The sequence below is a fragment of the Symphalangus syndactylus genome, chromosome 20 (assembly GCF_028878055.3).
Source record: "Symphalangus syndactylus isolate Jambi chromosome 20, NHGRI_mSymSyn1-v2.1_pri, whole genome shotgun sequence".
Taxonomy (NCBI): Eukaryota; Metazoa; Chordata; class Mammalia; order Primates; family Hylobatidae; genus Symphalangus; species Symphalangus syndactylus.
The window spans coordinates 23,055,524-23,069,338 of record NC_072442.2 but is presented as its reverse complement, the minus strand read 5'-3'; the positions used below and the strand labels follow the sequence as shown (position 1 = coordinate 23,069,338).

Genomic DNA, 13,815 nt, shown 5'->3' with positions numbered 1-13,815 from the left:
GGAGTTGGTGGTGAGAGAGGCTTCCTCTTTTGAGGCTCAGCCAACCTTGCCAGGCAGCCCCATCTTTCCTGGAAGTGGCTGGTGGGTCAGCACCACGGACAGAGGCCAGTCCTGCCCTCAACACACAGGCTCCCACAAGGCACCCTTGCCCAAGACTTCAAAGCTTTGCTCTGGAGTTTGGGACCTGAGATCACTCAGGGACAAGACGGGTGGCGGAAAGTGTTCCTAACACGTCTACATCCAAGAAGTTATGACTGAGAGGCTGCAAAGTCTCAGCCTTGAGTGGGAAGGACGAGACGCAGACGGAGAAGCTGGGATTGAGTCCCATTATGGAAATTTTCCAGACAGTGGCAGGGGAGAAGTTCTGCTTCCCTTCTGAATGGTTTGAATTAGTTGGAGGGTTTGGGGTTAGGTGGAAAGGTGATAAGTCCCAAACTCTTCACCGGTGGTCTCCCTGTTGACCTGGGCTTTGGGACTGGGGGCCACCTCACCACCTTCACCCTCCTTCCACACGGAGCTCAGCAGGCAAGCCCTGTGGGGACCCCTCCCCTCCTACCATGAGGAATGGAGCCAACACCTTGGTACAGAAACGAGGGAAAACACTCCCTGATTTTTAATCTGACTTGGATAACAGCTCAATGGGCGTCACACACACTTCCAGACCCTGTGGTGGGAAACCCTGGGAGGGGGTGGAAGGAGAAGGACAGAGACTCAGAATGGGGGTGGAGGGACCTGAAATCCAAGACCTGGGTTGAGGTGGAGGCGGGAGGGGGCCTGTCAGGGGATACATTCCAATGGCTCCCACAGGGGAGCAGCCAGAGGCCTGGGCCCCGCCCCCCCCACCCCAGGTGCCTCAGAGTTGGTGATGGGGCATATGAGATGCTGCCATCCCTCATCCCCTCCCTCTGGTGAACCAGGGGGCAGGGGTGCAGGAGACTAAAGGGGCAGGCCCTCTTTGTTACCCTCCCAGCCACTCTAAGGTGTGGGGAAGGGGAGCCACCTCCTCTGTGTCAGAGGGAGGCTCACAGAGGGCAGGTCACTTGCCCGAAGTCCTGCAGCACAGCAGGGACTAGAATGCAGTAACACTAGACTGCCCAAGGTCAGGGCGGTTGCTGTGGGGCTGTGCTATCCCCCACTTGGTGGACAGAGTAGGAATCCACCAGGGAAGCAGAATCATAGATTCCCCCTACAATGGATGTTGGTGATAAATTCCCCACCCACAACCCTTCCCCCAGACTCTGCTCCATCACCACTCTGGGCTACCTGATTTCTTGGTCTATATGCTGCAGCCTTGGCTAAGTTGGAGTTGTCCTCTCCAACTCAAAGCGGAGTTGTCCTCTCTGCCCCTCTTATAACAAGGGACCCTGCTGTCCTCCTACCAGGCCAGGGCTGAGGGCTCAGCCTCAATGACAGCTTTCTTTGGCCAGGGGAGCAGGGGACAGGGCACCACTTCTCCCTCCCTCCAAGTCCCCCATCAATCCCTCATGCCATTCCTAGAATCTTCATTATTATTGTTATTTCTAAATCGGTACAAAACTGACAGTGATCAGCTCCGGTGACGAGAGGTAGAAACCCGGCCAGGCAGCCGGAGAAAATGGGGCGGAGTGAGTTAGGGCATAGGGCTGACTGGTGTTGGGACAAGAGGGTGTCAGATCCTGAGGGCCTCCATGTGTGTCAGGAGGAAGATGCAGGTGTGTCTCCCCCAAGCACAGGGGTCCCCACCATTCTTTCCCTGGCTCTGTTCTTCCCCAGATTAATCAGAATAGTCTGAGATCTGAGGCAGGCAGAGTCTGGAGTAGTCAGATGAGGTTGAGACGGGGCAACAGAATTTTCACTGGGACAACCTGACCCCCTTCTGGGCACCATCCTGCCCACGACCATACCCCAGAACCCAACATTCCCCAGTCTGACAGACCAGATTGCAGTATGCAGGAGGGAATAAAGGACTGGAGCCTGGCATCATGAAAAAGAAGCTATCCTTTGGGGGGCTCCCTTTCCACACTCTGTCCAAAAAAAAAAAAGAAAAAGTTTTAACCCAGGGGGTGATCTGGCTTTGGGGTCAGGAAGAGTGAGGGGCACCTGGCAGGGACGGACCATCGAGTTAAGGCTGGAAGGTAGGTTGTTGTGTCTCTGGGGGCTGCTGGGCGGGGAGGTCTCCCTGGAAGCCGGAGAGCTCAACCTTCTCCCCTCACTGATCTGGGACCTCAGCCCCCCGGACCCCTTGATCGTGGTCCTTGGGCCACCTGCATCTCTGCCCTGTGCCGGTGGTGCTGACAGTCGGAAGGCCTGGCCTCACAAAGAAGCTGCCAGGATCTGCGACAAGGGGATGGACGAAATGAGAGCCCTGTGAGCGGAGCTGGGGGGGGACTGAAGGGTGGGTGAGACAGGTAAGTACCAACAGACGCTGGGGTGGGCGGACACGGGAAAGGAAGACACCAGGCAAAGACAGACACATTCTGGAGAAGACAGGTGGGGGCCCGGCCAAGGCGGCACCTCGCCACCCCCAGCCTCCATTGCACGCTCACCCCCATCCCAAAAGGCTGTGGCACCCCCGCGGGTCGGGCCGGGCACTGCACTAAATACAGCACTGAAGGCGGCTGTCCCAGGAAGCCACGGGGGCAGGGGGCAGGGCTGAGCAGTTACGGAAGGCTCCCTCTCGCGCTCTGCTTCTCACCGGGAGATGCGTGGCTGCAGGGGCCTCAGGCCAGGACCGTCACAGTTCCACTTCCCGCCCGCTCCCCGCCCCAGCCCCGCAGTACGGCCCCGCCCTCCGCTCGGCCAGTGCCGGTGCAGCCCGAGGGGCGCGCAGGCGTCACATGATGGCGCAGCGGTTGCGGCGCAGCGCGCCCTGGAAGCGCAGGGCAGCGTGCACGTGCTTGCAACGGGCGCAGCCGACGCTCTTGAGCAGCTCGCTGAAGAGCAGCAGGATGTGCCAGTTGTACTTGGCCGAGCATTCCACGTAGCCGCACTTCCAGGTCTTGCGCACCAGGTGCGACACGTTCCAGCGCGGGATCACGCGTCCGCGCTGCAGGTCCCGCTTGTTGCCCACGATGATGATGGGCGTCTCTGAGGTTCCGATCACCCTGTGGGGCGAGGCAGGAAGCTCAGAACTCTGTCAGCCTCACAACCGCTGTACTCCCAGCAGGGCAGGCTGTGCCTGGCCAATACTACCACCACCATATGTTCTTCTCCAGGCGCAGCCCTAAGCCCTGGAGCTGTTATAGTCTCTGATCAGCACAACTGATCTAAAAGATGGGTTCTACCGTTATCCCCATTTTACAGATGAGGACATAGGCTTAAATGTTTACTGGCTTCAAGTCATGCAGCTGAGTGGCCCTGGAAGTGTTGTTCCAGAAGTCCCAGTTCTTAACTACTGCCACCCCCACAGCCAGGGTCCCAACATGAGTTGACAGAAATGGGGACAGCAAATGTATGCATGTTTGAGTGTATGTGTGGAAATCTTAGGACACATATACCTCTATCTGTGTCCCTATACTGTCCCCTTTTCACAGGGACTGGCTAGCACTGGGGCATCCACAGAGGTGGCAATGGGCTGTGTTCCAGCCTCTCACCTCGTCTCCAGGATCTGCTGGCGGATGGTCTTCACGTACTCAAAGCTGTCAAAGCAGCAGATGTCGTAGACCAGGATGTAGGCATGGACACTCCGGAGTCCCCTGCAGCAGGCGTCTGCCCACTCCTGCAATATCCCCAGCCAGTACCAGGGTCAGAGCAGCCATGAGGGCTCCCCTAGCCCCCAGACACCTCCCGTCAGAGGGGCAGTGCTCTCACCTGCCACTGCACCTGAAGCCTTCCATGTCCGACCATCCCCAGGAGACCAGGCCCAGGGAGAATGGAGGAGCTGTAGCCTCCTCATTCCCAAGCCAGGATGGAGCAGGTCACATTGTTTGGCCTTCAGGGCCACTGCACTGTCTTGTGCACATCTGGAGCTTAGCTCTGCCTTGCTCCATTTTGTCCCCTCATCCATCCATCGAGGCCTTTGTTCAACAAGTACATTTATTAAGTACCTCTTAAGAGTCCAGCTCTGAGCTGGGTGTTGGGCCTGTTAAAATTCTATTTTCCAAGGTTCAGGTAAAGTGACGCCACCTCCAAGAAGCTTCCTGATTTCCCATCCTTCCTGCAAGCAGGTGACTACTCCCTTCATCTCCTGTGTTCTAACAATCCTTCGATTATACTTTCATTAGAGCTGTTCCATCTCCAGTTCCCCACTTCTGCTGTGAGCTCCCGAGAAGGCCACAGCCAGGCCATCCTCATTTTTATATACTCCCTCTTCCTCCGAGTGTCTAGCACTGTTGGCTCAAAGCAGGTGCTCCTTAATGGCACTACCTGGGCTGGTGAGCTCTCCATGGCCCAAGCTGGGATCAATGCAACTCCTGCCTCTGCCACTGCCCTTAGACTGCTACCTGATGTGCCCCTTCTGTATGCTTCTCTCTGCCCTCAGGCTTGAGAAACAGAAAAAGATTCAGACTGGATGCATAATGGGCTGATGTAGAGTAGGGCTCCAGGGCAGCTCCAGGGAGATGAACTTCCTGAATGTTTGTGGCAACTTCTCAAGGGATTGGGGGGTACAGCTCAAGTTGAAGAGACTCCTAGAAAGGCCAAGTACACTAAAGAGAAGTTTCCTTAAGAGATTCATTAGTCAACGTGCCAGCTGCAAGAGCAGTTCCAGGCAGCCAGTGTGTGGAAAGAAGGGGGTCCCTAAAGTTGGGGGGACAGAGGCCTCCAAGGACAAAGGAAACCAGAGTCTTCTCCCACCAAAGCCCAGGCGAAAGACTAGAAGAAGGTGGAGGTATGTCTCCTGTCCCAGCATCTGAGTTGAGTGGGGCAGGGGCCAGGCACAGAGGAGGACTACAGTTCTCCACTCCCAAGAAGGATCAAAAGGAAACGACTTTGGCGGCCGTAGAGCAGAGTTAAGTCCAGCTTCAGAGCAGCACTTCCCAACTCAAAGGCTTAGAAGACGCCGCAGTGGATTTCCCTAGGGAGATGATGTGGCATCTTTTCTTTGTGCTGAGGTTTAAATTTTCGGTGCAGCGGGAGGATGCCGAGGACAAACCTAAAACCATAGGAAACTGGTTTCTTAGGCCAGGGAAGCCTGCATTCTGCTGGACACAGTGATGTCCGGGAGCCGGGAGCCTGGAACCTGTGTATACGGATGCTCCCACGATCCCCCAAGACCAGTGGAGATCAGTGAGAAGTGGGAGGGATGAGAGGCTCCCAGTCTCTTCAAGCTCTCTGCTGGGGAGAGGGAGCAGCTGCCAGCTTTTGAGGGTGACAGCCCCACCTCTCCCCCAACATGTTGCCTCCTTGAGGGGAACTCCTGGCTTCCTCCCACCCACTCCTCTCTGGGGGTTCCTAAAAGAGAGAGGAGGAAGGCCCCTGATTGGCTAGCTTATCCCTTCCCCCTTGATTGAAGGGAGGAAGCAGGGTTCCAAACTGTAAAAAGCCATCTTGGGGCTCTGTCAAGACAGAGAAGGAGCGATAGAAAGGGAGTCCAGTTTCAGGGACAAGGCTCAGCCACCTGCATCTCAACCATGCATTTGCTGATAATTCCTTTGGTGAGTTGCAAGCACCTGATAATCTCAGCTTCCTCCTCTGATAGAAGGGGCTGCAGAACACACTGAGGCTCACACCCAGGAAACACTACTCTCCTGGGCTCTATCTCATCTAGCATTGGAGAAGAATGTATTATTTTATTTTCAGACGGTGGCCATCAGGATTCTTAGGTTTTATACTTAACCTTTGGTGCCTTGAGGATGCCTTTTACACGGTATTTCTCTGCCGAAAGTCCCTTACTGGGCTCCAGGAGTGAAATCTTGGATATCTTAGAGTCCAAAACTCAGGGTCAGTCAAGAAGAAAAAAGCCAACAACCCAATAGAAAAATGGGCAAAGGACATCAATAGTTCTTGAAAAAAGAAACACAAAGGCCCTTAAACCTATGAAAAGATGCTCAATTTCACTCATGATCAGAGATGCAAATGGAGACTACAAGGAGAGTATCATATCTCATCTCTCAGATGGTCAAATATATTGTCAAAAGTTTGACGATCTACTCTGATGGCAAGACTGTAGGAAAACCAGCTCTCATAGACATTGCTCACAGGAGCACAGCATACGCCACTGCTATGGAGGGCAATCTGGAAATAACCTCCCCTCCAAACTCCAGTTACAGTCACACTTTTTTTTTTTTTTTTTTTTTTGAGACAGGGCCTCACTCTGTCACCCAAGTTGGAGTGCAGTGGCGCTATCTCAGCTCACTGCAGCCTCAACCTCCCGGGCTCAGGCAATTCTCCCACCTCAGCCTCCCAAGCAGCTGGGACCACAGGCATGGAGCACCATGCCTGGCTAATTTTTTGTATTTTTGGTAGAGACGGAGTTTTGCCATGTTGCCCAGGCTGGTCTCGAACTCCTGAGCTCAAGTGATCCACCTGCCTCGGCCTCTCAAAGTGTTAGGATTATAGGCATGGGCCACCTCACCTGGCTCTGTATTCACAATGCCATTCCCAGGCATTGTGATCCAGCAGTGCCATTTCCAGCAATGCCATTTCTGGGAATTGATCCCACAGATATACTTACTTATGTTCAAAATGACTTATCTACAAGGCTATTCATTGTGGCATTGTTTGAAACAGCACAAGACTGGATACCACCCACTTGTCCAACAAGAAAGGACTCCATGGTATAGCTCTTCAATGGAGTAGGGTGTGGCCATGAAAAAGAATGAGGAAGTCCTCTAGATAATGGCCTGGAAAAATCTTCAGGTTATAATAGCAAGTTAAAAAAATTGAGGTACAGCGCCAAGCACGGTGGCTCACACTTGTAATCCCAGCACTTTGAGATGCCAAAGCAGGAGGATCGCTTGAGGCCAGTAGTTCGAGACCAGCTTGGGTAACACAAGAAGACCCATCTATACAAAAAATTTTAAAAATAAAATAAAATCAAGGTACAGAACAGTATGGTTCTTGCTTTTGTTTTTGTTTTGTTCTTTATGTAAGAAGTGGAAGAATGCATTTTCTTACTTGGGTAAAGGAACACTGAAAGTATGGATAAAAATCTGATAAGAGGCCGGGCGCGGCGGCTCATGCCTATAATCCCAGCACTTTGGGAGGCCTAGGCAGGCGGATCACTTGAGGTCAGGAGTTTGAGACCAGCCTGGCCAACATGGTGAAATCCCATCTCTACTAAAAATACAAAAATTAGCTGGGTGTGGTGGCAGGCGCCTGTAATCCAGCTACTCAGGAGGCTGAGGCAGGAGAATCACTTGAACCTGGGAGGCGAAGATTGCGGTGAGCCGAGATCGTGCCACTGCACTCCAGCCTGGGAGACAGAGGGAGACTCCATCTAAAATAAATAAATAAATAAATTTTAAAAAAGAAAGAAAAATTCGGTAAGAATGGTTATAGAGAGTGTGGCAAGAATCAAGGTAAAGGGGGCAAGATGAAATAAACAAAGCTCAGTGTATAGTCTTGGAGCAAGATTTGAATGTCCAATCAGGTGATTGTTAAAGTCTCCTTTAGAAGAGAACTAGAAGGCCCTGCACCCAGACTGTCTGCCCTGACAGGCTCAGCCTCACTGCTTCCAGAGCAGATGCAGGATCAGGCTTCCATCTTTCCTCCTGACTGCAGGTGCCTGGGATGGGTGAAACAGGTGTCTCCGGCAGATTAGGCCAGGGCCTTCCTGCCTGGTGTTGCTGAGAGTGCTGAGTGCTGAGCTGCCCGCCAGCTCCCAGCCCAGGGTCTCAGCCTGAGAGACTGCTTGATTTGCTCAGTCACACCTGGACGAGCCTTGTCCCCTGCCTTCTGGGCCTCCACCACTGTGCCTGTCCTTCCTGGAAAAGCTCTGCACACTCTGGTCAGAGGCTTCCTTCAGTGAGCAAACATGTCTTAGAGCTCAGCTTCCTTTTTCTCTCCACTCCCTCTCAAGTCAGAGGTTGAGAGAGGGCAAGAGGGCCCGGTTCCAGCAGGCAGTGGGGAAGGAACACAATAAGCGAGGACCCTGGGGGCATTTAAATCCAAACCTGGCAGGGAGGGTGCCCAGCAGGCAGGTCCTGAGGTCAGGGGCAGAGCATCACTTAAGAGGGCCTTGGGCAAGAGACCTGACTGGAGTCTCCACAGTCTCCGAGAACACACCTTTCCCAGGGCCCCGTCTATTCTGCTGCTGTCCCTTCTCCAGAGGACGTGGAGTGAGGCTGTGGTAGGCACAGCCCCGAACACTCACTGCAGCCTAGTGTTCCCTGTCCTTTTCTCTACTGCCTCTTACCTGCCTAAAACCCACTTAGTTGAGACATCACCCTCTGTGACCCCCCAACTCCACCCCAACACATCTGGATGGCCTAGATGCCCCCTTACGGGCTGCCCCAGCTCCCTGCCCCTCCAATCATAGCACTTATCACACCATGTTAGCCTTTTCTCATCAGACTATGAGTTTGTTGAAAGCAAATTCCATAAATTTTTTGCTCATCATTCTGCACCAGTGCCCACTGCAGGGCCTGGCACACATTAAACGGTCATCAAATATTTGTTAAATAAACTAGCACACCAATGAATGGATTCCTGGAACGGCTCTAAGCAGAGTGGCCTAAGGTGCAGTGTGGAGCTCCCAAACTCAGTGATAGGGCCCAAGCTATAGCAGTTTGGAATCCAGCCTCTCCCCTACCCATCCATTTCCCCACTAACCCATGCCCCCCAGGGTCCTCCTACCTGGAGCGTATTGACAGGGAAGGCGCTGATGGGTGGAAAGTCGAGGATCTGGAGGTCGTGCACGTGGCCGTTCATGACGACAGCAGGCAGGTAAAGGCGGCGGGCGGTGGTGGGCACGCAGACCTCGCTGAACTCGTTGTACAAGAACTGGCGCACGATGGCACTCTTGCCCACACCTCGCGCCCCCAGCACGGCCACCCGGTAGGTGGAGACCATGCCTCCCGCCCCACTCCGCCACCTCGTCCTTGCCGCTGTCTGGGGCTCCCCAGGGCTGCATATTCCAGGGGCTGGGGGCTCAGCCACCGTCAGGACCAACCATTGCTGCCTCTGCTTGCCCTGGGTCCTCTGTGGCCTCCACCTGGACTGTGGGGACAAGAGGTGGGCTTAGTGCACCGGCTTATCCCTGGACGTGTCCTGCACTTTTCCACCTTTGGGACTTTGCTGAAGCTGTTACTGCCACTTGGAATGCCTTCCCTTTCCCAGAACCCCTGTGGCTACCTTTCCAAAACCTCTCCATCCCTCCTCCATTTTTCCCTGCATTCCAGTAGTAGGGCCCATTCTTTCTTGACTTATGACTTGACTTTTCTCCAGGTCCAACTCCAACCAAAACAGGCTGCAGAGCAGAGAGGGAAGGGCATTGGACTTGGTTTGATCCCAGCTTCCCCACAGAGCCTGAGACAAGACGGCAACACCTCTGAGTCTGTGTCCTCCTGAATGGGTGGGACTGCGCAGGTGTGTCTCAGTACTGGCACTCCTGACATTTTGTGGGGAGAGAACTCGATTGTGCAGGACTGCCCATACATTGCAGGACATTTGCTTTCCGTGGCTCCCAAGAGGTAACTGCCAGCCTCCAGACACCACGATGACCAAAAACTCCCCCTGCCCCCATTTCCAAATGCCCCTAGTTGAGAATTCTGCACTAGGTGACCACATTGCCTCTGGGGTGCAACACTGCTGAGCGCTTACTCTGCTGGCATGCCCTTATGGTTATCCTTGGTCAGTACCATATCTCTAAGGGATAAGTACTGTTATTCCCACTTCAGAGAGAAGCTTAGAAGGGGTAAGAAGTGTGCCCAATCACAACCCGAAGGGCAGCTACTCCTTTCTACGATGTCGCAGTACTTCTTCCAACTTTCAAGTTCAGGGATTCTTTTTCTTTTTTTTTTTGAGACAGAGTCTCACTCTGTCGCCCAGGCTGGAGTACAGTGGCATGATCTCGGCTCACTGCAGCCTTCACCTCCTAGGTTCAAGCCATTTTCCTGCCTCAGCCTACTGAGTAGCTGGGATTACAGGCACCTGCCACCACACCCGGATAATTTTGGTATTTTTAGTAGAGATGGGGTTTCGCCATGTTGGCCTGGAACTCCTGACCTCAGGTGATCTACCCACCTTGGCCTCCCAAAGTGCTGGGATTACAGGCATGAGCCATCGCGCCTGGCCAAGTTCAGTGATTCTAACCAGTGAATGCATACAGGCCAAGGCCTGGGTCTCATTCTCTGGCATCCCCTAGAGCCCAGAGGGCCTGGCACATAGCAGGTGCCCAGAAAAGGGCTGCTAGGGGGTTGGGCCTTGATATGAATTCATTAGCTCCTTGCTTGCTCAGTTTCAGTGACTTTAGGGCCCGGGTATAACTCTCAGCTCTGGTGTGTCCTTGCTGCAGGTCAGTGGGCAAATCACCTTCTCAACTGGAGCCATCCTTCTGCACATAGGTAAAATGAGGTCAACAGCCCCTACTTCTGAGAAAATCCAAGTAGATCTCTTAAGCCAGGAAAAGGAGAGAACCTTTCTTCTTTTGTTGGTGATGGTGACCAGAGAGGCTGTTACATGCCTGAGACCTCCTGTCTGGATTCCCAGGAGGGTGACATCAGCACTTGCTAACTGGGTCCAGGGCAGGTGGGTTCGCCGGATTCTGGCAAGGCCATGCTTTTTCCGCATGGGTGCATACTTTTCTGCAGATGCATGTGCTTCCCACATATGCACAAGCCACAGCTGAATGTCCCCCAGGTTGTCCTGGTTCAGAGGACTCACTCCACGGGGTATGTGCGCACACAGCATAGTAAATACAGGTCAGGATGTGGAATGAGAACCGCCGGGGCTTGATTCCTAGCTCTGCCATTCACCTGAAGTGTGACCTTGGGCAAGAAACTTAATAGAGTGTTATGACGTGTGCATGTAAAGCCCAGTGCCTAGGCCAGAGCAGGTGTTCAATAAACAGTGACCACTGCTAGGGGCAGGGGTCATTCATTCATCTAAGTTTCCCACAAACTTAGCAATGGCACCTCCTAGCAATCCCAGGAGGGGTTGCTATCTACTGTTGCATGAGCTCACATGCATGCGGTGTGTGTGTGAGAGATTCTTCTCATTTTATTGAAGGTTTAAAAACAAACAAACCCCCCAAAAAACCCAGTGACTTAGGGAAGTGAAGACCTCATAGCCAGTTGAGTTGTTAACTAAGATTAGGACCCTGAACTCCTTCCTGCCCCATGCAGTGTCCCTTCTCCAACAGGTGTTTATACACTTACATGGGCTCCCAACTAGGGGGAAGTACCTATCCCTCCTCCCCATGTGTCCCTCCAGGTCCCGAAGCCCCTTAGGCATCCCTGGACACCACTACCACCAGCATGGCAGAGAGACTCAGCTGGGTTAATTACATAACCAGCACAGGCAGGTGGGGAGTGGGGAGTCCTAGGGGAGGAAGAGAGGGCAAGGAACGCCAAGAAGAGTCCTGGCCTCTCTCTGGGTGTGGCAGCTCAGAGCTTTCTAGGATACACTCTACCTGCAGATTGTCCCGGACACCACACTCCCTGCCCAGAAACCAGCCCTTTCTGGGGAGTGGCAGGGAAATGCAAGAGGGGCACTGCCCAGGAGCTAGGGAGGGGGCGCAGGAGGCCCCTAGGCTGGGGCCAGCCTCCTGGAACTCACCAGGCCCAAGTGTGGCCCTGTCCCCAACTCAGAAGCGATCGGTGCCCCTTCCTTCTTTCCAGGCAGAGGTCCTGGATCTAAGAGTATATTAATCCAACACCCTTGGCTGAGTGCGGAAGGGAGGGGGCTGTCCCAAGAAGCAGGGCCCAGGCCCCTGAGCGCTTTCTCCCCAAGGCCTGCGCTCTGCAGTGAGTCTGCAGACAGCGCCCGGCAAGAGACTGCCCAGAAAGAGAGGCAAGAGACCAGAGGCACACACAGGGGGCGAAGCCTGTTCCGTCCCCTTCCCTGCGTCTGGACACCTGGGTCGCTGCCCAAGGCTGCGAGCGGGGGCTTCGCGGATCCCGAGGGCCGGGTCACAAGTCTGCCAGCTGTTTGTTCCAACCACGTTCGCCTGGGGGTGGGCTGGGGGCGACAGAGGATGCTGCGCTGCCCATGACCTGATTGGTAGGAGTTTGGGGGGGATGTAGAAGCCCAGTTCGCTCTCCACCTCCAGCACCTTGCAGGCACCCCCACCCCCAGCTCCAGCTCTCACGTGGCGGCCCCGCACCGCTTCCCCGCCCGCCCGCCGGCTCCCTCCTAGTCCCGGACGCCCCTCGCCCAGGCCGTCTCCTCCTCCCCCGACCCCGGCCCGATCCCCCCAGCCCCTGCCCCGGCCCCGCTCCACCCCTGACCGCTTCCCCTCCTCCCGCCGCTTACCCGGGGCGGTCCTAGCTGCCCCCTGCCCTGGCCGGCCGGTCGGCGGGGCTGAGCTCCCCCCGGGCTCCGGCGCTGCCCCCCGGCTACCCCGCCCGGGGGGAGAGAAGCGGGGGCGCCCCCGCCTGCCCAGTCGGGGAGGGCTCAGGGCGGGCGCGTGGGGGCAGATGCGGGCCGCCGAGGGGGTAGGAACCTCCAGCCCCAGCTCTCCCTCCGGAGCGCGCCGCCTGCTCGCGCTGGAAGGAGGAGGGGGGGCGGGGGTGCGGGCTGGCATTCCGCTGGGTCCCTGAGCCTGACATATTCGCTTGGGCGGCCCTGGACGAATTCTTTAATCCCTGGCCTCGACCTTCACACCCCTCCAGACTCTCCCTGCGGGAATTTAGCTGTAACCTGGAGGAGGGGTAGAAAGGCATGGGAAAGCCCTCAAGGCCTTGCTCATTCCGACTCTTGGCCTCATATGCCCCTCGCCCAGGCCTGTCACCAGGCCACTGTGTGCCCTGAACCGTGCGCCCTGCACTGTGTGTTAGAGACATCCAGGCTCTGCTCCTCCACCCTCCTCAAGGGCTAAGCGAAGGGTGATCACTCTCACCCTTCACTGCCGCAGTGAAAGGCAGAGCTGGCTGGCACAAAGAAGGTCTCCCCTGCCAATGCGTGACCTCCACATCCCTAAAACTGCCATAGGCCTCTTCTCTCCAGAATGGGAGATACCAGCATTTTTCAGGATTGAGGGCAAAAATCACCCATGTATTTATTCTAAAAGTCATCATCTCTAACCTTTGATGATCAATGTCATGTCAAAATCAATGTCATCATTGATAGGCAACCTCTATTTTGCCAGTGTGCTATGAGCTTTGCATGCATCCTCAGACTGAATCCTCACAATTCTATGGGGTAGATTGTTTCCCCTACTTTACAGATGAGATAGTTGAGGTCGAGAAACTTGTCTCACTTAGATGTAAAATGTGAATACAAAGATTGGGAGTCACTAGCTGAGCAGTCACTGATGAGTTTGGTACGAGGCTCACAGTCCAATGTGAGATCAAAAGCAGACACACAACATTAAAATGTGCTGTGTGCAAAGTCAAGGTTCTGCGGAGGGCAGGGGAAGTGGGACAACTCATTGGAGGAGTCACTGAAGCTTCACAGGAGGCAACTTTCAAGGAAGCAACCTTGAAATAAGTAGATTTTGGGGGCTGGGTGGAGGGAGATTGTAGCAGAGGAAAGCTACAGAAGTCAAGAGCAATTATACAGGCTTGAGAAGTGAATCTGGGAACCAGACAGGAGCCCACGAGGAAGCATGGTGGGTGAAGCGGTGAGAGGTTGGTCACAAAGGCCCTGACTGACAGGATGAGGAGTTCGGATCCAGCCCTGTGCTGGATGGGAAGTCATCGAAGAGGTTTTTTTTTTTTTTTGAGATGGAGTCTCGCTCTGTCGCCAGGCTGGAGTGCAGTGGCACGATCTTGGCTCACTGCAACCTCTGCCTCC

At 54.6% G+C, this 13,815-nt stretch overlaps 1 protein-coding gene across 2 annotated transcripts; it reads right to left on the bottom strand.

The window, feature by feature from the left end:
• Positions 1-582: 582 nt before the first annotated feature.
• RASL10B (RAS like family 10 member B) lies at positions 583-12,561 on the bottom strand. Of its 2 annotated transcripts, none has more exons than XM_055257512.2 (4): positions 12,334-12,561; positions 8,716-9,078; positions 3,573-3,697; positions 583-3,083 (listed from the first exon to the last, which is right to left on the bottom strand). In XM_055257512.2, the coding sequence occupies exons 2-4, from the start codon at positions 8,929-8,931 to the stop codon at positions 2,813-2,815; spliced, it is 612 nt and encodes a 203-aa protein (XP_055113487.1). In that variant the 5' UTR covers positions 8,932-9,078; positions 12,334-12,561; the 3' UTR covers positions 583-2,812. The 2 variants fall into 2 exon arrangements, with proteins under 2 accessions (XP_055113487.1, XP_055113485.2); XM_055257510.2 differs by lacking the exon at positions 12,334-12,561 and adding an exon at positions 10,393-12,199.
• Between the last annotated feature and the right edge of the window lie 1,254 nt (positions 12,562-13,815).

What these genes read in the sequence shown, in the direction of transcription:
- RASL10B (XM_055257510.2), bottom strand. Translation starts at nt 10,770, where the DNA reads ATGCTGTGTGCGCACATACCCCGTGGAGTGAGTCCTCTGAACCAGGAC. An exon ending in TCCCTGTCAATACGCTCCAG is followed by an intron (nt 3,698 to 8,715) that starts GTAGGAGGACCC and finishes GGGATATTGCAG; the next exon opens with GAGTGGGCAGACGCCTGCTG. An exon ending in CAGCAGATCCTGGAGACGAG is followed by an intron (nt 3,084 to 3,572) that starts GTGAGAGGCTGG and finishes CTCGCCCCACAG; the next exon opens with GGTGATCGGAACCTCAGAGA.